Source organism: Trachinotus anak, unplaced genomic scaffold, assembly GCF_046630095.1.
Source record: "Trachinotus anak isolate AG129_WGS33_773 ecotype Australia unplaced genomic scaffold, CSIRO_AGI_Tana_v1 ptg000011l, whole genome shotgun sequence".
Lineage (NCBI taxonomy): Eukaryota > Metazoa > Chordata > Actinopteri > Carangiformes > Carangidae > Trachinotus > Trachinotus anak.
In genome coordinates, this window is record NW_027273862.1 from 18,600,567 (window position 1) to 18,624,403 (window position 23,837).

At 40.3% G+C, this 23,837-nt stretch overlaps 1 protein-coding gene across 2 annotated transcripts; it reads left to right on the plus strand.

Moving 5' to 3' along the window:
• Positions 1-152: 152 nt before the first annotated feature.
• On the plus strand, positions 153-22,556 carry ano5b (anoctamin 5b). Of its 2 annotated transcripts, XM_071488676.1 has the most exons (21): positions 176-490; positions 6,013-6,057; positions 10,472-10,536; positions 12,228-12,335; positions 13,976-14,044; positions 14,237-14,521; positions 14,741-14,860; positions 15,265-15,380; positions 15,505-15,639; positions 16,334-16,439; positions 16,712-16,772; positions 17,184-17,335; positions 17,431-17,505; positions 17,624-17,849; positions 17,940-18,118; positions 18,233-18,330; positions 18,614-18,744; positions 18,919-19,124; positions 19,343-19,527; positions 19,933-20,038; positions 20,154-22,556. In XM_071488676.1, exons 1-21 carry the CDS (start codon positions 415-417, stop codon positions 20,376-20,378), a joined length of 2,769 nt encoding a protein of 922 aa, XP_071344777.1. In that variant the 5' UTR covers positions 176-414; the 3' UTR covers positions 20,379-22,556. The 2 variants fall into 2 exon arrangements, with proteins under 2 accessions (XP_071344778.1, XP_071344777.1); XM_071488677.1 differs by lacking the exon at positions 6,013-6,057 and having other exon boundaries at positions 153-490.
• The last annotated feature ends 1,281 nt before the right edge of the window (positions 22,557-23,837 follow it).

The following is a 23,837-nucleotide window of genomic DNA, read 5'->3' on the forward strand; positions in this document are numbered from 1 at the left end:
TAGCCAACATCCCATCAACATGACTCACATTTCAGTGGGATACATAGGTTTAGTCATGTTCCCCTTTCTCACCGTCTCTCTCTCTGTCTCTCAAACACACACACACACACACACACACACACACTATTGTGCCGACCTAAAAAGCCCCTGCCACTCCCCTTTACGTGTGGCTGGTCTTCTCGGGTAGCGCCAGGGAGCCCGACGGGGCACAGTTTCATTGAGGATCGTTTATAATATAAATATGATCCACCCACCATCTATTGATCGGGATCGAGTTCATTGATTTCAGTGTGAGATCGGCTGAGGACTGCATGGTGGAGTCTTCATCAACCCGTCGGCATCACAGCGGCATCTTCACTGCCCTCCCCACTTTCCTGAGAAGGTGAAGCCTTTAGAATAACACCGCAATCCGCTATGAGGCGAATAACAGGAAAGGCGAAGGATGAAACTTTGATCGAGCTTCAGAGCGCCACGGATTCACAGACTGGAGGTAATTAAAACAAAAATGTTCTCATGAACCTTTATCAGCGTGTGGTGGTCATGAGGAGGGCTCGTGTTGTGTCTAATTGTTAGATTTTGGTGAGATGCGCTGTTATAATGCTCCTAGTAGCCTCTCTGGCAAAGTATTACATGGTGTAACAGCAATTCTTATACTGCGCCACAGAACTGCTAGTTTAATCCAATTACATTCAAATTTTGAAGATTATATATCGTCATGTTAAAGTTTGAGTCTCTTTATAGCAAACCTTAAAGATGAAATAAACATCTTAATCCAATTCAGCAGACAAACTAAATGCTTCTATCAAGGTGTCATTTTTACTCTTATTTTAGTGTATGTGTCGCTCCACTACATATAGTTTGGGTATTCGGCTTTGCATATGTTTTGTCCACAGCCTTATCTTTTTTTTTTTTTTTTTTTTTCCCAAGTTATGTACTTTGAGCCAGTTTGGCAGTAGTTTTCACCACTGACACCGCACATAATGACGTCATAGGTGAGCATAAAGTGGGAGGAGGATTTGGGTAGATTGGGGTCATCTCTCAGTTCGAGGTCAGAACTTTAGCAGTATAAACCCACCATTTAAAAAAGACTTTTCTGCACAACAGGAGAGTTTATACTGGCTGTGATCCCGTGACATGCAAAAACACACATGCTGGGTGTTTGTGTGTGCGTTTGCAGGGGGTGCACCTTAAAACTTGTGACTGTGGGGTCAGTGAGGTCACACCGACCAAACTGAGGCACATTTGTAGGATCCGGGGTAATTAGAGGTATACCTATGACCCAGATATTGTCAGAGTAGTGAAAGTCAAGTTAAAGACAAGTTGATCAAAGGATAAAATAATCATAAGTATGTTCTCCTCTCTGGTTTGTCAAGATCAGTATTTATATAATAGGACTGCCTCTCTGTGATAGCCAGGCTTCACTGACTCTACTAAACAGCAAACCACAGTCAGTCTGTGGTTTCAGAGAGTGTGTTCACTAGAATCCATCTCGGGGTTAACAGCCTGGACAGTAGATATGCTGTCGGACATTAGCGTGAAAAACAGTAATCTCCAAGGACACCAGAGTATTAGTTAAAATGTCTGGTTTATAGTGCAGGGCTGCTGTGATTCTTCCACAGCACAACAGGTTGTGGAGATGACGTTACTGTGGCATTCTTACACAACATACAGCAGCTGCCAGACAGGAAGGTGCAGAGTTGCACATAATTTCTTCTTACATTTGACCTATATGCTACAAGACAGTTCAGTCTGTTAGGCGACAGTTTAATTATTTTATTTTATATTATTTTTAAGCCATAACAGGGACATGGTTTGGTTGTGCTCTAACATTTGAAATATCATACATCTACAGTGTAAGGAAAAGTAAATTGAGTGTGGGGGGTAAAAAGGAACAGGCCACTTCCCGTGCTTTAAGACTAATTGCTCTGCAGTAATGAGAAGCTCACTTATAAGTTCTTATTAACAATGCATGAATCCAAAAACTCCTATATACACCAGATTGGTTTGATGTACAGTGATGGCTTTGTGTCCAGGACACGGAGATTTAATCCTGTTTACATAGTCAACGTCTTACTTAGGTCAGGGCCTGAAATTCCTGTCTTATCAATGTTTTAAAATCCATACTCAAATGTGCATCATTTTTAAAACTGCAGTCGCTGAAGAATAGAAGTTATTTAAATAGGTCAGAAGACAAATTGGTTTCGAGCTGAAATCTGCAGGTTGTGAATCCAAAACATGAAAAGCAAAAGCATACATGAGGAACAGGCGCTCTCGGAGATACAGTAAGTGAATGGCGGGTATTGACTGACCTTATCTTTTGACCCCTGCTTGTCAGAACACAAGATGAAATGTAGAGGAAAAGTCTGGCGCTCTTGTGATAAGAGCTTTGCAGCATTTTAATGAAGATGGTTTGGAGAACGAGAGACTGAAGGTGGCTTTAGTCCTGAAGAGAAACATGTTTTTTTTTTGTTTCGTTTTTTCATCACTTTTCGTCACTGGCCTTAATGGATGATCTAGAAGTCCACATGCCCATTTTAACTTAGTGGCTTATCAAGCAATTCATTCATTAAGATACATTATTCATTAATAAGATGTAATTATGGGACTGTTCTGAATGTGATCTGAAGATATGGATTGTTTGTATGTCAAGCTCATTCTAGGTTTTTATTATAGTGGTCGTGAATATTGTATTAAAAGTTACTAAAATAACATCTGTACTCTTGACGAGTTCATTTTCACTTGCATGCATCCACCAGTAAAATATTTGTAGACATCTCTAGCTAGCTGTACTCATGCCATGAAATTTATTTCAACTTATTTCTCTTTTCCTTTTTGGAAAATACAGTTGAATATATGAGTTATTTTTAAAGTCTTTTGATATGTTAATATGATAAACCCATATTTCAGTATGGTATAGTAGCAAACAACAGGTAGGTCACTTGTCTTGTAACCTACATACTATTTGTCTAGCCACATGACCCCGTAGTGCTAATAACACTGCACCATCAAGGGACGTGAAAAATAAAGACGATTTATTCCACAGCATTCATGTTGAAACAGTGTGTTGAGTGAACATAATGAAATCTCAGACCTTTTCAATTTGTAATTCTCCACTCCTTATTGTGTTAATCAGTGAGTTGTTAATAGAGACACATGCCTGTTTATCTGGGGTGAGCTCTGGGTTAATAGACTCTTCTCATTCTGGTAAAGCTTTGTTCAGGCACTTATCAGGGCAGCCCTTCAGCCATCAAGAAGGAACCAGAGAGAGAATAGGAAGGGGTCTGTCTTCACCTTGCTCTCTGTGTTCGGTGCTCATTTCCTTGTTGACAGCTGGCCAAACACTGATTCATAGAAAGTCATGACTGGCATCGGACTGTTGGATAGACACCAGATGTACTGTGACATTATATATAATTTAGTGGATGGTTATTTAAACCTAAAACACTTAAACATAGCAGATACTTGGTGATATCTTCATTCATTCAAGTCTTTTTTAACTGGACTCTAAGCTTTTTAGAGCGGGTTGCCAGTTTTTTTGGCATCTATCAGGTCAGTAAGGCAACAACTCTTATCATATGACTTTTAGGTGCTTTTAATAGAAATCACTCATATATTGAGGAATTTGCTTCCATTAAAGGTGATTTCCCTCTGCTATCTGCAGCCTAGTCCGTGAACTGATCTCTCAGTCAGAGGTGAAACAGAGCCAAACAGTTGCTATGGAAACAGGCTTTGTAATTACATTACCCCCTTTGATGGAGCCACGATACTGACTGAGACATGGAAAAAACCAAGATCTCCTCTGAGTGAACTAGAGGAAAGCTCCAGTGTTTGGGCTCTTTTTTTTTGTGTTTGTGCCAGAACAAGTTTCTGACTTTATTTTTAGTCTGCACACCATGAACTGATTAGATTTTGGTGCTCAAAGGTCAAGATCACTGTGACCTCACAAAACATGTTTTTGGCTAAAACTCGAGAATTCATACTCTAATTACAATGGTCAAAGGTCAGTTTCACTGTGACAATAATGATCTCCAACAACACCTCTGGCCATTTTTCAACACACTCAGGAACAGAGGGAGAGACTGTGACCATATTTCCTGCAGCAGAGGCATGCAACCACGTGGCAGTAATTCTAGTTTGAGACTAAAATAAAATGTTCTGGTCTGTGTTTACAACATGGCTTCCATGTGCCTCCGTTTTTGTTTTGGCCTATTTGTCCTGGCCTTTGGGTACTTGGACATGAAACACTTAGATGGCGGAAAACTAGCGCTCTTGTAGGTCATTGAATTATGTTTTATGTATGAGCTGTGTATACAGAACTGTGCCTATAAAGGCCATTGTACAGCATCTCTAGGTAAATGTTACCTAACCTGATATACATACAGTAAGGCAACAGAAAGAAAACATACTTTTATCCACTTCTGATTTTGCATGACTTATATCAAAACTATCCAGAGGTTGTATTTAATGCAACCGAGAAAGCTGCTGTCTGTGCTGACCAGTATTCTTCGGAAACACTTTCTCTCAAACACGCATCCCCTAACAGACTATCGAAGATATCAAACATGGTGTTTCATGAAGATAATACATTATCCCTTCTACCCTGCACATGACCTCATGTGTTTGTGGTATTTTTACACTAATCAAGCTTTCCGGTGATTGTCAGGAAATCTCCCGTCTGGGACTTTAGCATCCTGACGATAAGAAAGGAAATGACACAACAATGACAATACAACCCTCAGACAAATGCTGCAAGTTATAAATGGTTTACTCTGCTTACTATTCATGATTCATTGGGTTTCTATCTGCCATGAATCAGTATTGTTTGGTATCAATTCACAATACAATTTTTGACTGATTTAAATTATCACGTCAAGGTCCATTTAGTTGCTGTTCTGAAGCTGTCAATTATATGACTTAAAAGTCAAATTAATATTTAAGTGGCATTCAAGACAACACGGGAGTGATGACCTTAAAGCACTCAACATCCACAATTCCATGACAAATGGGCAAAGTCCATTTGCAGATGAAGATCATGTGATTCATTTGAAAGCCCCACAACACCTACTAAATAGACCTTGAGGTGAGATTGTTTTGTCCACTGCTATTTCCAAGATCAGGAATGCACCTTGAAACTGAAACAGTTTTTGTTTTGAAGTCTTAGCAAATATGATTCCACAATTTTCAGTGTGTGCTTTAAATTCACATTTGACTGGAGCAGTTTGTGAATTTTTCCCCCTGAGTGTAGTTGGCTCACTCGACAGGAAACCTGTTGAGAGCGATAGAGAGGATGTCTTGTCGTAGAAGAGTTAGGCCCGGTTCGAGCTCAGGATGTTGTGGTTTCACTGTAGCCTGGTAGACACCACGCCTGCTCGACAATCATGTGTGTAATGGCACGAAATGTTTTACATTTTTACATTTTAAATGTATCTAACGCACCCTGTAGTGCTGTGTAGTGGCTGACTCACAGTGTGATTCATTACATTTAGACTTTTAGAGTACTGACCTTAATCACAGCATCATTTCATATACATCTACACACAGCTCAGCCAGGCTTTTTGTCTCTCACCCAACTGGCCTCAATGAAACTCCTGCCTAGAAGGAAGCTGTAGAGCAATCTGTGCTATGTTTGTATCAGAGAGAAGGTCAATGCTGTCAAGATGTGGTTAATTAGTCTGCATTTTTTATCAAATAAATAAAGAGGTGTTATCTGTGCTTTAACTAGGTGCCAGTGTAGTGGAGGAGCTGCCAAAAGAGTTAGTACTGGTCCTTTTCATACAGGAGACACCCACGCAGCCTGCTTGAGTCATAATGAAAAACAATTATGCTTCACAGAATAACGTGTGTACTACGCAGCACACTACCAGCAGTGCTTGTTTAGATCTAAGGTTGTTTATTTTCACTGAGTTGGTTGTAGAATGTCTCAGCACTTATAGTAATCATGCATGTTTACCTTTTCTGACCTGCAGTTCAATACTACCCACCTCCTAACCTGTGTCTGTCTGTCCTTTAAAGATGGTCCTGCAGTGTTGACCGCATTCAGGATAAACCTGCACTCAGGTACGGGCAGATCAGAGGCTTTATGTGACGCCTGTCTGTCCGTCCTCTCATCATCAACCTCTGCCGCTTCTCTTTTCATCCGTTTGCTCTCTCATCATGCTGAACTCTCCTCAATAGTGGACCATGTTTCTGTTTCTCTTTCGGCTGATAATTATCTGCTGCTTTGTGGTTTGTCTGTTAATCAGGTGCCTGTGGGTCTGTCTGATCTTTCAGCCACTCTCTCAGCTTCTTGCCATATCTACAAAGCCAGGCTCCTGGTAGTTAAGTGTGCTGTGTGCTGTGTGCTGTGTCCTGTGTTCGTGGCTGCAGTGTCAAATCAGCACTGATGCATGCACTGTACTCATACACCGCAGTGAGGCATGTGCACATGGTAATGTTTGAATTAGGGCTGGGCGACTCGACCACGTAACCTGCGAGGAGATATACATTTGTCAACCATCAGAGACTGTGAGTGATATCTTCTTAATATCTCTGGGTTCTACACAATTTTTACATTAATGCGATGAAGTACCTTGACCTAGACTGTATCAATTTTCTGGATTGGCAAAAATAAAAAATGAAGAGTCCTGATTTGATATTTTATCCAAAAACAGTTACTCCATATACTTCCCAGAGGGTGGGAAGGTTATATTTACAATTATAGAGAATTTTACCCATATCGCCCACTCCTAGTGTCAGTCACACATGTGTCCAACTGGGTGTACAGTGGTAGAATATTGATATGTTTTATTTAAGTAAAAGTGGCAGCAAGCAATTCATGTTTTTATATGTGCAATTTTGATCTTTTAAGTAACAAGTAACTATATCTGTCAAATAAATTTAGTGAAGTAAAAAGTTCAGAAATGTGATGGAGTAGTGTGTAAATTAAGTGTAAAGTGTAGATTAGGATAAAATATGAATACACGATGAAATACAAGTACCTTACAATTGCACCTAAGTACAGAACTTGAGTAAATTCCACCACTGCTGGTGTACATGACGTGCTTTTAGCCTTTCAAGTGTCAGGAATACATGGCAATTTTACGCTAACTTCTTGATATTGAAAAATATGCATTCTGTATTGTGCTTGTGTGGATAAGTGGGTGTGTGGGTGGATGACACCTCCCTTCACATCCTCTTGTCAGACAAATACTAGTTGCTGGATGTCGGTTCAGCCTGAGAAATGCAGGTTCCCCACTTGTTGTGATGACTCACTCTCAGGGATTCAGTGAAGAGGACCGCTCTCCTCTCCTGACAGTTACTCACGCTGGCATACAAAGTGAAACTGTGGAGCACTATATATGCATCTTATCTGGGGGCTACGTACTGTATGTAATAAGGAATGATAACTTCTTCTCCCAGGTTGCAGTGAATTTGGCTCAGGCACAGTGCAGCTGGGTAATAGTGGATTTGTGTAGGTTGAGAGAGAATGCACAGCCTCTGCTGTTTTTGTTTCTCTTTGTGTGATCAGCACATGCCTCTGGGAATCGATACATTGACACGAGTGGCCTCCTGTTCTGATATACTGCCTTCCTTGCTGGCCTCCGGTACTCTGGCTACTAGTGGTGAAGTAGCAAATGTGGACCTGATGTCTTAGTAACATGGACAGATATTCCTCGATGGGCATGACCTGTGAGTGTTTGAACTTGAGCACTGTGGTGCGGTCATTTGAGGAGAAGTGGGGTAATACACAAGAAGTGCTTGGTCAGTGGGATATTTCTGCTTGTGGGCCAGCATTGTCTTTTCTGGTTTAAAGAGGATGATGCCTTTTTTATGAAGGAGGCATTTTCAAGTTTATTTCTACTTCCAGATTCTTACCAGCCATTGCTTTGAGCCAACTGAAGTAATACACATGAAGCTGCTGTCTTGTAGTACAGCCCTTTAATTGGCTCTGACCAGTGGAAAATGTAATTTTTTCCTGTGTGTGCACCTTGTGTAGGTTCAGTTTGCCTCAGAGAGTTTGAAGGTGGTCGTAGCTTATATAAACTAGTCTTGTGTTATGAAAAGGGAACTCCATTGATCTTATAGATGGAGTTGAGTTGACTGGTCAAGGAGAGTAGTACTCAGTCTGTCAGGATATTCACATAAAATTGTTATTTCAGCTTTGGTTTTGTGAGTGTTGCATTATGGGGAGTGTAGGATCCAGAATATTTGGACCTGGTCTGTACCAGACACTAAGAGCCACTAAGAATTATGTCATATGTCCATGAATTATTATGATTTTGTCCTTGGCTAAGCTTCTTGAGGGGGAGGTGGGGTGGGAGGGTTCTTGCTGCCTGATAGATGGTATTGCACATGTCTGCTCCTGTTTTGGTCTCTTGCTGCCTGGTGTGTACACTCCACCAGGTGTTACCATATGAGCGGGCCCCGTTTAAGAGTTGTCCATCACATTCTCAAGACTTTATGAGTTGGAATCCCTAAAAAGTCTCTGTGTCCCATAGTAAGGATCAGATCAGAAGCAAAGAGAAGCTCTTTATAGAGAAGAGCTTATGGATTTCTGTTCCTGCCATATCTGGGAGCATTGCTCCGCAGCACCATTTTGGACACTAGTTCCCTCTTAGATGGTGGTTAAAAGTGTCACTTGAGGTTATTGGCTTATTTTTTCAATAACCTGGCATTCTGCTGGTGGACATGTTCACAGGAGAGTGTCTCAGTTACTGTAAATAGACAGCAGCTGGGGTGTAATTGGGTTGCTTGGGTGGAAAGTGTGTTAGAAAACATAGTGCCTCAGTTTTACTTTTAAATGAGGTGTAATTCGGTTTATTTTCGTCCTCATAAGCCACAGTTGCCAAGGCAGTTTTGCATGAATGAATAACTGTGTGATTTCAAAATGCAGTAATTATTTTTCGTGAGTGAACATTTATGGCCTTTTGTGCCAGTCACTGTGTTTGTGCTGGTGTCTACTGCTCAGTTACACTCTGCATTTTTGACCTGTTTTCATTTGTTTGTCTCTCTGTGGTAGTAAATGTCACACACTGCAGGCCCATTGCAGCTGTTTGCTCAAGCCAGAATCTGATAAGTGGCTGTGCACAATTGGAGTACGACCAAACAAGTGAGACAAAAAAGGAAAGAGAAAAAAAAAACTCAGCTGCAAAGTCAATGGTGCTTCCCACGAGCCCAATGGAAAAATCACACTGCCTTTTGCCCCTTTTATACCTCAGGAATTCCTGTCGTCTAACTGATTTACATTCCATCCTAGTTAGTCCACATGGAGACACCGTAGTCCCTCTTTCATTGGCTCAGGCTGCTGTCCGTCAGATGATTGTGTCTAATCAGAGGTGGCTGGATGTGAGTCTGGGCTGAAGCTGAGGGAGGCTGGAGATCTTTGTCTCCTTTGTGTGCTGAGTGTGTGTCATCTTGGGGGGAGGTTGGACTTCTGGTACAGAAGCCACCCCCATCCCCAGGTCCCTCCTCCTCACTGATGCATGTTCCAGCCTCCCCTATGCAGGAAGTGCAGCTTTCCCACCATTCAGGAAATAATTGGGGGAGCAGGCAGCGAGCAGAGCAGTGCTATATGAGCACATTCCCTCTGCCAGAGTCTGCCACACAGGGAGAGAGAGGCACTCCTGGAATGTTGTGTGTCATTGGATTAAAGATGAAGAGGAGTGTGTGCGTGCATGTGTGAATGTGTGTGTGTGTGTGTGTGTGTGTGTCAGTGCCTTTGTATTTCTCATCTCTCATTCTCATTTTACCAATACTGTGTGTTAAGAGTCTGTATCAGCTCATGTTGCCAGGAGACTGCTGGATTTTTATTAGTCCTTGTTAAATTGAGTTTCTCAGAGATGCATGTGCAGCCACTGCTATTAAAGGGACAGTGTGGTTTGGAGTGAACCTTATTATTATCCTGCATATCACATATCCTGTGTGTGGATATAAACAGAGCTTAAGCTAGCTTAGCTAAATTACTGAATGTCAGTGGGATAAGTGGAGAACATACTCCATTGCTAAAGGGTTTCATCCTGTACCGTCTGTTATTTGGGCTAGCTGTAGCATTTTTCTAAAACTTGTTAACAAGCACATATGAAATTATAACCATGGCATTATTTTTGGAACCGTTGTTGTCCTTCCTTTGGTGTGAGTGCATGTAAACAAATGGATGTTTGCAAAATTGAAATTTTATCTCAAAAGCTGCAACTGTGTGACCAGCCATCTGTCCCTGGGCCTTTCTTTGAGTTCAGTTTTGAGTTCCAGCGACTGGGCTAACATCTAGACTACACGTAACACAACCCATCCACAAATACAACAAACATGAGAGAAAACTGATATTACAAAAACCCTGTACTAGCCCTTTATAAGATCTGCATAACAAGTGTAGAACAGTATTGGTTCTGTGCTCAGTTGAATGAAACTTATTTTCCCCTTTACACAAACTTCAACTTTGAATACATGCTGTACCTGCTTCTGTACATATATTCTGATTGTATTTCTTTTGCAGATGAAAACAGTGGAAATGGCGTCAGTTCACTATCTGAGAGAGGGACACTGCCTGGACATACAGAAGTAAGTTTTGATGTATCTCTGGGCATTTCATATATGCTACGTAAATACTGCATATGTTGGTTTAATTGGTTGCTGGTAGTGGTTTCATATGTGCTGTACCGTCATAAGAGTGGTATGGAAGAGCGGCATATTTCCCAAAATGTTGAATTATTTCTTTAATTGTTGAGAAATATTTTTTATTTTGATTTGATCTGTTACAATCCAAAATCAACTGTCTCACATAAGATTTTCCGCAATAGTTAAGATAGTTTTTGTAACATTTCCAAAGCATGTGTTCTTTTCTTTGTAGCCAGCAGATTTTTATGTCATTGTTTATGTTTGCTCTACTTATTCACTGATCTTTTGTTTGTTCACTGCTGAGTCACAAGACCTCTGTGTCTCAAAGAGCTCCCCGCATTCCTGTCAAAGTGGGAAATAAATAAAGTGTTGCTGCTCAAACAGGAGCCTGTTGTCAGTCTGCTGGGTTTTCAGTGATACAGTGAGGCTATTAAGCAGATGGTTTATCCATCTTAATTCATAACACTGATTATATTATGCTTCTGTGATGTATGCCTACAGGATTCGGTGCAGGAATGGAACAGATTTTGTGCAGTGCTAATCTATCTCATTATGTCCGAATGTGATTAAATAACTGTAACAAGCAGCGTTCACCTCTCTGATACAAAAGGTCAGTTCGTGCATTGTGAGCTGAGTGGGGTTCAGCAACTGGCTACTCCATTAAGCTATTATATTAAAAACATGGCAGACAGTCAACAAACTGGAACCAGTTGTGATGCATATTGATATAAATAACTAAATTCAACTATACATTTCTATAATACATTTTATTTCAGTACATTCCTGTCAAGAAAAAAAATCATTCGGATTAAGTACAAATTAAAAAGACTGAACTCTGTCTTTTACCTATTTTCATGAACCAAAACGTGGCAATGTAAAGCACTACAACAACTAGAAATAGTTGGAATCAGGCCATTTGACTGAAAAATAAATGAAAAGTACGTTTTTGGTTTGACAATAGCAGTCTTACAAAATCCAAAATGACAAGTGTAGACTAAGGGTTTACAGTAGTAAATTAAATTCCAGGTTGGTTAAAGGTTATGAAATACTGTACATACAGATGTAAATGGATACTGTGGATACTGTAGATCATTTGATCTTGTATGCAATTTCATATTATGATCATGAGCGCTGTCTTCAGTGGTAAAGATAAGAGGTTGTGTCTTAAATGCAAAAACAATGACTGAAATACAAAACCTGATCTAGAACATGTAGAGTCCGTTTCTCCTCCACCATCAACTATTTTTATATAATGACAGGCCGTGAAAAGAATTTCTTTTTGTTTTATGTGGTTTTTCTGCAGTCATCATGGCATCTCTCTAAACTTTTCTCTGAAGGAAACAACATCCTCTTTAAATACTTTTCAGTACTGTCCCTTTACATTGGCAAGTGAATGTCTAAACCATGAACCTAACTTCCATGTATAATTCTGGGATGCAGTGTGCTTCTCTCTACGTCTAATACTGTGTATCTGTCAGTGTGGAAGGCTGAGCCTGTTATGTTTGTCTCCAAGGTCCTGACAATTTCATTTCTCAGTATCCGCTGTACAAGTATTGCATGTTTCTTTTTGCTTTTGCTTCCCACTCTGTGAGAAAGCTAAAAGCGTTATTTGACGCCTGTTGTTTGTCCTTCAGACAGACAAGCTACAACCAAACAAAGACACCGTGTTCTTCAGGGACGGCGTGCGAAGGGTTGACTTTGTGTTGTCTTATGTCGATGACAAAGATGGAGAAAAGAAACAGGTGAGTGTAAGTCACGCAAGTCACATGAGTCACATGTTGCTTGACTGCTCAGCATTTTACAGTGTGGCAGCCATGATTACACCATCTCCATCCAGAACAGGAAAAGATGGTATTACAAAGAGGAAGTGAGATTCAAACCACTCATTTTCCATGGACATGTGACATTTACGATCTGACGCAATTGTTGAAATGAACAGATATTCAATTATTTTGTAAAAGCGAGATCAGCTGTTTACTGCCAGGCATATGTAGTTACTGTACATAAAGGCCATACACGAATACATGCACTTTATGTCACATGGCAGAAAATACACATGTGAAGTAAATGATGGGATAATCAGTCACATGGCGGGAGGACTGGGGATGACTGGAGGAAGAAGGAGGTGCACTTTCACAAGTCTCAGCCAGTTATGTCACTTCCTTCTGTGCCTGTTTAGTCTCTCGCCATCACAGTCAGATGGCGCTTCGGAGTTGCAATTATGCAGTTGTATTAACAGCATATTTTAATTTGTCTTGTTAAAGCAGCTATAATCAACATTTTTAAAATAACAATGTGAAAAAAGAATGACAATGAGTGATGAAGCCAGAGAGAATAATCACCTGAATCTGCAGCTCTAGTCGGCTTTCACAGTGAGCTTCAGTTCATCGTTTAGCTGTCCGCTCTGCAACTTTACTGGTTTGATTTATTCACACTGCTCTCATAGCATCGTTTTTTGGTCACAGCAGGCTGCTGTTTTCAACAAAAAAAATAATAAAGAGCTCAATAAACCCAAAGGCAATCTGCTCAGCACGAAACCACAGAAAAATAAAGTCCCTCCCTCATTCACTCATTCATTAGTCAGCAGTAAACTGAGATTTCGGACATGCATCATGATCGTCATCATCATCATAAGAAGAAATTCCGCTTTTAGGTTGACTCTGCCATTCATTAGGGACACCTCTCCAATGGACTATCTGACTGCCTTCCATCTGTATCAGGGCCACTGGACATGATTTTAGCTCACTGTATGTACATTTACAACATGATTTACATGCTTTAAGCATTTATTAATCTCTCCATTGAGTTCGAGGCAAAACTTAAAATAGTTAAATTGTAGAGAGAACAATATCAATATATTCTGTTGTTTGCATAAAGAGTGTGTTGCATCAGTGCATCCTGTTTAAATCTAATGCTTGTGTGTTTGTGTTCAGTGGCAGTGCAGTTATAAACTGCAAACCATTAACAAGTACTTAGGATTTCACACTTTCTAGTGAGTGTTTAGGTTTGCCGTTATAAACGTTATCAAACGTTATAATAAAGGGTCTCGGGTTCTCAACTTCTGATGAGCCATCAGCAGAAGTCAGTCACCTGCAATTAAATGCTAAAACATCCCCAAACCCCCTTCCCTTCTCGCCCCCTTTTGGACCAGTTGCTAGGGTCTCTTACTGTACAAAATCAATTTGTCAGTCAGACTGAATGAACTGAATAATGCTGCATCTAACAAGGGACATGTTTTTTTCAGAGGAACCTCAGACGGGGGGGGGGCTTTATTAAGTTTCTATAACGAGAATAGGTAAAGCAGAAAACAAGATAAGACTGTGCAGGTCTGCGTGGCTCTCATGGCTGTGGTGTGTGTTTGTGTGTGTGTGTGTGTCCACAGGAAAGGAGGAGGGAGTTTGAAGCCAACCTTGAGAAAGCAGGACTGGAGCTCGAGACAGAGGACAAATCAGTAAGAAACTCAACCACAGAGTACCAGCACCACCTAGTGGATAGTTTGCTGAGGCACATCACAGTCTACAGAAAAAGTCTTAAAGGGATGGCTCAATATTAGACACATTACACTGCTATCTTTCATAGTAGTTTAAGGCAGTTGTGTAAGGATTCTGCACAAATAATTGCAATGTATTTATGCTTGTATCAGGACTCCAAAGACCAGAAGACATATTTCGTGAAGATCCACGCTCCATGGGACGTACTGGCCACCTACGCCGATGTCTTAAAGATCAAAGTTCCCTTCAAGGAGAGTGATATCCCCCATGGTCAGGACGTGCCACTGGAGTGGCTCTCGCATCCTTTCCGTCTGCCAGACCACATAATGCACCCGCAACCTGACTATTTCACCTACCCCTTTGACAAGACCAAGACTGACTTCTTCCTCATCACTGACAAGGATACATTCTTTCCACCGTCCACAAGAAACAGGATTGTGAGTATTTCTTCTTTTAAATCAGAGTTCACTTGTTACATGGCCAGTTTCTCTTGGGTCTTATATTTTATTTTTGCTCCCACAAGTTAACACAGTTTTTTTTTACGGTTTTAGAAAATGCTTGTGTGAGGATAAAGCAGAAAAAAAATGCATTTAGCTAAAAAGTTCAAATGAATCCAAATCCCTTAATCTCCAGTTAAATCCCTTCCTTGTTGTTAGGTGTTCTACATCCTGGCTCGTTGTCCGTACTACAAAGAGGGACGGAAAGACAAAGATAAGACGGGAATCAAGCGATTACTCAGTAATGGGACCTACACGGCCGCCTTCCCACTTCATGATGTAAGACCACATGGAAGAAAGAACATTAATATGTAGATGTCAAACACTAAAAGTCAATTTGCTCAGGGAAACAACATCGTCTAGATAGTACCACAGGGAGATCACTGTGTCCAGCTGCTATTTTTATCTGTCATTTCTCACCGATCAGAAGTAGCCCAATTCCATATTAAGTTCTCAGAAGCACTGCTTCCTGGATTACACACAACGTGAAAATTCTGCGTATATTTTAACCTATGATGACAGGAGCAGTTCTGTAGAATGAGTACATTTTACTCTTAATACTACTTTTACTACTACTACTACTACTACTACTACAATGACTTATTTTCCATTATATCAGTAGTTTATGTATTTTTATTTTTTTTTTTTGACAGCCCATGTTCCGTTGTGTGTTTTGCTTTCAGTGTCGATACTGGAAAAGGGCAAGAAATGCTGAGTGCGAGAGTGAGCGCTTCAACTTGTACAAGCACTGGGCCAGGTTTCTTTGCTTTTACAAAGAGCAGCCTCTGAACCTCATCAGGTGAACAAACAGCACCTGAATGCACTCCGCTTTTGTTTTCTCACACGTTTTTTTTACATTTACCACTGATTCTGATGTTGAAATCTGAGTTACACTAAACGTTAATGTGATTCTTTGGTTGCAGGAAGTACTATGGAGAAAAGATTGGGATCTACTTTGCCTGGCTGGGCTTCTACACAGAGATGCTGTTCTTTGCAGCCGTCATGGGCCTCATATGTTTCACCTATGGAGTGCTCAGCTATGACAACAACATATCAAGGTTAGTACCACCAGAGGGCATCAGCGAGCTGATAACTATATGGCCAAAAGTATGTAGACAAGCAAACACTACACTCATATGTGATTGTTAGCCATTTTATTCTAAAGCCACAGGCATTCATATACCGCTCTAACAGCGTCCACTCTTCTGGGAACGCTGTCCCTGGCTGCAGACATCTGCCCCCATTCAGCCACAAGAGCAGTGGAAGTCAGACAGTGATGTTGGGTGATGACACCAAGCTCACAGTCTGCGTTCCCATTCCTCCAAAAAGGTGTTTGATAAGGTTTAAGGTCAGGACTCTGTGCAGGCTAGTCATGCTCTTCCACACCAAACTGGGGAACCCATTTCTTTATGGACCTGGCTTTGTGCGGGGGGGTAGAGTCAAACTGTTGGAAGTACAGTATTACTGTATCTTAAGTCTCACTTTATACTGTAGTTTCCTTAATTGGAACCAAGGGACCAAAACCATGACAGCACCAGACGCTGTATTCCGTCTTCCTTTTAGTCAAATAAAATTAAAGAATACATTTCCATTAGGCCTCAGACTGATTTTGACACTGCAGGACTTGAAGATGGCCTGATCAGAATTTTATTCTTGATCATTATATTGTAAACAGCCCATTTTGAATAAATACAATGGTGTTTTCATTTTATTATGTTTATTTATGTTCCTTTGTTTTTATTCTCTTTTCAGCAAAGAAATATGTGACGCTAACATTGGGGGCAGCATTGTGATGTGTCCACTTTGTGATAGTAAATGCCCTTTCTGGAAGCTCAACTCTACTTGTCTCTCATCCTGGGTAAAACATTTGACTTCATATGTTACCTGGACACGATTCTGACACCAGGAGTAAGACTAATGTTTATACTACATAGCTGAAAGTCACTAATGCAGATCTTTTATCGATTATGATGACTGAAATATTTTGGTCAACCACATTTAATCCCTACAAATACAGTAAATACTGTAAATTGTATCCTCCTGAGAAGGCAGTATGTCACCCTTTTTATGCCCAGCATGTCACTTCCTCTACTTCTCTGAGGAACTCCTTTTCCATATTCTCTCTCCCAGCAATCCCATCTGTTTGACAATGAGGGGACGGTGTTCTTTGCCATATTTATGGGGATTTGGGGTAAGTGTCAGTCTGTGCTGCTCGTACTGTGTTTAAGATCCAATGTACCCCCTCCTCCTGTAAGCCAGATTTTCACAGTTAAAGCCTTTTCACACTGAAGCATCAACCTTTATCCACACTGTTTCAGCCCAGAACAACTTGCCAGCACAATTATGTTGGTATGTTCAGGCTAGCTTGCCCAGCTCAGTTTAGGACAAATAGTTCCTGAAAGCTGGCGTCACGCACAACAGTGAGCCAAGAAGTGATCAGAGTCACGGCACAGCTGAAACACATTACACTTCAAAAAAGCAAAAGAACAAAAAAAAGTTGGTGCAAAAGCCACAACTTGATTAAAGTCATAAAAAAAAACACGCAAACACACTCGCACAAAGACTAAACTTTTTGTTTCATGTCCTCACATCAATTTGACAGTAACTCTGTTTTTGGAGTTCTGGAAGCGACGTCAGGCCCGGCTGGAGTACGAGTGGGACTTGGTGGATTTCGAAGAGGAGCAGCAACAGCTTCAAATCCGACCAGAGTTCGAGATCAGATGCACTAACAGGAGACTCAACAAGATCACTCAGGTGCTTTAGAACCTTCTTTCCACCATGAAAATAAACATGACATATATATTAAATTTTGAAACAATATTTCTAAAACTATAAAAATCATTTTTCAGGAAATGGAGCCCTTTCTCCCCATAACCAGCAAGTGTGCTCGCTACTGCCTTTCTGCAGCCACTGTTATATTCTGGGTAACTGACCGTTCACCACAGTTCTGTGTGTACTATTTACACTATACATATAGCGGATCGTTCCCATGTCTAGTTATACACTGTCAACAAGCTTTACATGTCTGTGTGCTCTCTACAGATTTCTCTTATAGTAGCCTGTATCATCGGGGTCATAGTGTACAGGCTGGCCGTGTATGCCGCCTTTGCAAGTATCATTGAAGACCCCACGAGGAAGATCCAGCTGGTGGGCAGATTCATCACCCCACAGTTAGCCACGTCTGTCACTGCTTCCTGTATCAACTTTGTCATCATCATGATCCTCAACTTCTTTTATGAGAGGGTGGCCATTTGGATCACCGATATGGGTAAGGAGGTTTCATCTGACATTCAGGGCTCATACTCTACTCAGATGTTGCTTGAAACGTGAGATTATCTGCGAACTCTTTGTTTCACAGAAATCCCAAAGACCCACCTGGAGTATGAGAACAGGTTGACCATGAAGATGTTTCTGTTCCAGTTTGTCAACTACTACTCCTCGTGCTTCTACGTGGCCTTCTTCAAAGGCAAATTTGTGGGTTTTCCTGGTGAATACTCATACATGTTTGGCAAATGGAAAAAACTGAGGAATGAGGAGGTGACTTTTTTTTCTACATGTCAAGGCAGCTTCAAAATCTGATGGCTATCAACAGGAAGTCAAATAAAACAAAAGCGTGTGTTATATAAAACTAAAAGCCTCTCACTGTTCCAGTGTGACCCCGGAGGCTGTCTGATCGAGCTAACCACACAGCTGGTGATTGTCATGGCTGGGAAACAATTGTGGGGAAACATTCAGGAAGCCCTGCTGCCGTGAGTCCATCAAATCTCTGTCCTCCAAATAACTTTCAAATAACTGGTTCCCATTGGATAAAGACGTTGCATGCAGAATATGGAACTTGTTACCAGAATTTTATTTATTTTCATTTTGAATTGTCTAACTGTAACTGTAACTATACATTTTGTAGTTAATGTGCTGATCATTTCACCATCATCGCTCTCTGGAAATTTCTAATCGGCTTTGTGCACAGTCCTGGTTTTACCTTTAATTATTCCTTTACTGACATATGATTCTTCTTCATGGGCTCTTTGATAGGTTGATGCGTAACTGGTGGAGTAGTAGAAAGGGACGGCACAATCCTGAAAACCATTACAGTCGCTGGGAGCAGGACTATGTCCTGCAGAACTTCAGCCAACTGGGCTTATTCTATGAATACTTGGAGATGGGTAAGCTACACCACTGGTCTGGCTATATATGGAATTACGGTTCATATTTTTACAGACTTCTCAGGGAATGTCCACAAATCACACCCAGCTGCCTCATTTTCCTGTTTTCCACTTCATGCCTTTTCCTTTTCATCACTCAATCTCTTTAACTGTTCTCCCCGGCTGTCGTTTCAGTGATCCAGTTTGGCTTCATCACTCTGTTTGTGGCCTCTTTCCCCTTGGCTCCCCTCCTGGCTCTGTTCAACAACATCCTGGAGATCAGGGTGGACGCCTGGAAGTTCACCACCCAGTTCAGACGACCAGTGGCATCCAAGGCCCGAAACATAGGAGCGTGGCAGGAGATCCTCAACGCAGTGGCCATTTTATCTGTTGTTACCAATGTGAGTTTTGTTTTTCAGTAAATGTAAGATACTGAGTGAGTTTTGTTTTCTGAATCTACTAATTTCTTCATTTTTACCTGCGTTAAATGAACTGTAACACTACTTTTTTGACAGTGATCTAAATAAAATGTCCAATTCAACATGAAACTAAGCATTAAACTAACTTTTACATCACCACAAACATTGTATTGACAGCCTTGTGTTTACTTTTGTTCCAGGCTTTCATCATGGCATTCACCTCAGACATGATTCCCCGTATGGTCTATCTGTATGCCTACAGTGCAAATACCACCATGGAGGGCTACATCAACAACAGCCTGTCGATATATACCTTCTCACAAATGCGTGTGGCCAACATGTCGGAGAGCAGCAACTGGCTTAACAACGTGACCGACACCTGCAGGTATCAGGGAGAAGAGCTTGTTATACATCAAAGCAGCTGATATGAAACTGAGAAAACTAGTAAAACCTCACACTGGAGAAGCTGAAACCAGACAATAATGAAAGTTGTTGTGATAATCAATCATCAAAATTATTGGCAATTAATTCTTTGTTAGTTGACTCACTGCTTAATTGACTAAACATTTCCATTCTAGTGCTTTGTGTGTCCGGGGGATGAAACTACCTGAATGAATACATTTTGCCTGTGTTTGTAGTTTGTAGTGTTTGAATCTTGATGTTGAGGTTAGCTTTGAAGTTCTACACTGTAGCATTTCCTAATGTATACCAGTACTGCACCACAACATTTTTCATATGAATTTATACATTATTCCTTTCATGATGGTCCTCTTCTTGTTGTTTTATACAGATACCGGGACTACCGTTACCCTCCAAGCCACGAGAAGAAGTACACTCACACCATGCAGTTCTGGCACATCCTTGCAGCCAAAATGGCTTTCATTATTATCATGGAAGTAAGACAACACAGTTTCTGTCCACCTTACACTCGAAGAAAACATGCACAGAATTAGTCATGAAATTGATTAAACTCTATCTCATGTGATTCTCTCCCCACTCCCCACCCCGCAGCATGTGGTCTTTGTGGTGAAGTTCTTCGTGGCGTGGATGATCCCAGACATCCCCTCAGACGTGAAGGCACGAATTAAACGAGAACGCTACCTGATTCAAGAGTACCTGCATAACTACGAGGTGGAGAAGCTCAAACTCCAGCTGAGTGCCAGTTTCATCACAGAGCCCCAGTCAGAAATGTCCTTGATGACAGACAAGCATGAAGTGTTGTCTGAGTGCCTGTAGCCCCTGCTTCACTCCTCCAACTAACCAAGCCAAAAATGGACACGTCTGGGAGTTTAATACCCTGATGAGAACATCCATATGCAAGGGCTTTTGTCTTGGGATAAAAACGCTATTATCTTCTCTTTTTAAATTGACTGTGATGTCAAGATACACTCCTTTCTCTTCATCGAGGCATCAGAAAAAGAAAATGCACCATTTCACTTTGCTTACATATTTCAAAGCAGCTTCTTAAGTGGATGAAATGTTTCTGTGCCATGAAAAAAGGCTGGAAGGTGTTGGGATGGAAAATAGAGCGAAAGAGTTTAACTGCAGTTTGTATCATTCCCCATGTAATGCATTCAAACTCTCCATTTGTCATGACAGAATGACCCTGTATGTGCTGTCAGAGTTCAAGTTTGTGGTGTTGAATATATAACATTAAGTGTAATCACCCTTGAAAAGACCTGGATATGATATTGCTAATTTAATTTGCTGCATGTAATTCTTCTCCTGAGGATACAAGATGAAGGACTGAACCGTTTAGACGAAAATTTAGAGTATGTGTCAGCTGTGAAATTGTTCAAATGATAATTGTGGTCTGAAGTTCATATCATTTAACTGAACATAAAAAAAACATCAAACTTACAAAGGTTTAAATACATCAGATATGAAACACATTTATATATATGAAAAATAATAGGCGGTGCTTATTCTTCAGACAGTTTCTTTTTAAAACATCTTTGAAATTGGTAGCTACGTAATGTTTAGTTCCACTAATCTATAGCTGGGCTATAAGATTGCCAGTCTTGTTTCAGTGTGTTATATTTAGAAAAAAACTCTTAAAAACTGTGCATTTAAAAACCAAGTACCTCCATTATACTGCAGCGTTTGGGGGGAGGGGGCTGCAAAAGTATTGTGGTGAGACAGAAGCTGCAGGCTCATCGTGTCTCATCTTCCACATGCATTTCCAACTTGCTCCGGGACCAATTATAAGACTTCTAGCTAAAGAACAGAATACATGAAGGAAATGTTGGAAGATCTCTCAACAGATCTTCAGTTTTGAATACAATCAGTTAGTGTGGATGAGTTCAGGTTGATCATGCGTCAGCTTTACTCCTCCTTGTGTTACACAAGGATAATAAATGGCCTATATTTCTGTTCTCAGATATTCGTGTCTCCATTTGCTGTAGGCACAAACAACTGTAACCTTGACTTCAGAGATAAAGAGAGAAGAGAAAAAGTTCTTGTAGCCTGGTTGGAGTACATGGGAGTGAGAATTTCAGTGAAAAAATAAATACTTAATGACTTTTAGTACCCTGCTCATACTCTCTAGCTGGATACTAAGTGTTGCTGTAGATGTAAAGAATGTGTTATCTATTTAAAAGGGTTGTAGAGCCATTAATTTATTGATCTGTTTCTGCTCAGTAGCCTGAAGCATTTGTGTTTAGAGTTACTTCACAAGCCTCTGTTTTTTTAATCAATTTACTTGCAACACCTAATTTCATATTTTCTGCTATTCACCACCTCATTTAAAGACCATCAAGCAGTGTTAGTTCATAAAGTTCAAGTACATTTTATGCTATAAATTACTGCTTTGTTAAGGGACCAGACAAGTAACAATCTCCTACACTTTCTGTGGGTGATCTGATGATATTTCTTCATTGTCGATTAGTGATTTATCAGATACGGAATGGCTTTTTTCTATCTGTTTGAGCTGAACATGCATGTGGAGTCTTCTGTGTTTGTATTGGGACTTCTTTGTGATTTACACAGTAACTGAAGCAGTTGTGATTCCAGCTAACAGCAAATTACATTTGACAGTCAAAAAGTAAGCCTGACTTACACCAGTCTCAGGATTAAACATCTCCCAATGTTTGTCGAGCGTCGCTCGTTGACATGGTATGCAGAGGTGTGCTAAGGTATGTGCACGGTCCTGCAAGATGCATAATGTACTTCCCAGCAAACAAATGCCTTAAACGTCTGTGTTTACTTGTTTTTGTATGATTTTGTAATGACAGAGTTTCCTATCTGAATTCAAAACCTTCATATCATTTGTTGTTGGAGTTTGCAAAGTAGTTGTTCAGTCTCATTTGATGTGCAGGAATTGCTGTTATGTAATGCTGTTACATCCTAAGCTCACTGTAGCCTACTGTACAGAAATGTATAAAGTAATATTAACAATAAATGAAGAAACAACTAGTTTTACTTGGAGTTTTATTTGCACAACACCAACATAAAGAAAACAGATAACACAAGTCAAACACATGTAACAGTTAAAGGCTTATTCTGTACATGGCATAATATGCAAACATTTTTGTTTCAAAAGTTTAACTGGTTCAGGTCAAGACATCTGCTTCACTGAAAAGTCCATTCTCGTTATTTCCAAGATGACACTTGTGTAAGTTGCATGTTTGACCACGACTGGCTCCCAATCTAGTTCGCATTGTCTTCAATTCAGATTTCATGTTCAGTGCAAGTTCAATTTTTTCACACTTTGTAATGTTGCAGTGTTGTGCTATTAATTTTTTTTTGAAATAAACAAAACTTTTTTTTTTTAATCTTTCCTTCTTTTTTCCTTTATCCATCTACACACAATAGCTCATAATGACAAAGTGGAAACAGAAATTTAGAAATGTTTGCATATTTACTAAAAGGGAAAAAACTGAAATATCACATTGACAGAAGTATTCAGACCCTTTGCTATGATACTTGAAACTTAGATCAGGTGCCTCCCATTTCTCTTGACCATCTTTCAGATGTTCCTACATTTTGGTTGGAGTCCACCGGTGGCCAATTCAGTTGATTGGACATGATTGGGAAAGGCACACACCTGATCAGGTCTACCAGCTGACAATGCGTATCAGAGCAAAAACCAAGCCATGAGGAGGAAGGAACTGCTTGCTTTTTTGGAAACTTTTACTGAGGACTCTGCCATAAAGCCCAGATCAGTGGATGGTTGTCGTTCTGGAAGTTTCTCACATCTCCACACAGGATATCTGGTGCTAGTGTCATAGCAAAGGGTCTGAATACTTATGTCAATGTGATACTTCAGTTTTTCCTTTTCAACAAATTTGCAAAAATGTATACAATTCTGTTTTCACTTTGTCATTATGGGATATTGAGTGTGAATTGATGAGGGAAAATTATTTTATTTTATTATTTTTTTTAGCATCAGGCGGCTACATAAAATGTGAAAACGTGAAGGGGTCTGAAGACTTTCTAAATGCACTGTAAGTGCAGGGAAACTTTGCCGCTTCAGCAGATGGATGTGGAAACACTATAAGGCTCTCTAGTGTCCAACTCTGCGCATACATCATTTGTGCAGAAGGTCAGACATCATAGTGAAGTAACAATAAACAAAACACACCTGTGAGTTGAGGGGGACTAAGAAAAAAGAAAAACTAACATATTGAACTTATAGCAACATACATATAGCCTGAATAGAAATCAAATAAATGTACAGAATATTTGGTCCAAATT

Excerpts from the sequence above, each read along its gene's own strand:
- ano5b (XM_071488676.1), top strand. The coding sequence starts at position 415 with ATGAGGCGAATAACAGGAAAGGCGAAGGATGAAACTTTGATCGAGCTT. Across the intron at positions 14,045-14,236 it reads TCGAGACAGAGGACAAATCA|GACTCCAAAGACCAGAAGAC; the intron begins GTAAGAAACTCA and ends TGCTTGTATCAG. Across the intron at positions 15,640-16,333 it reads TATGACAACAACATATCAAG|CAAAGAAATATGTGACGCTA; the intron begins GTTAGTACCACC and ends TTCTCTTTTCAG.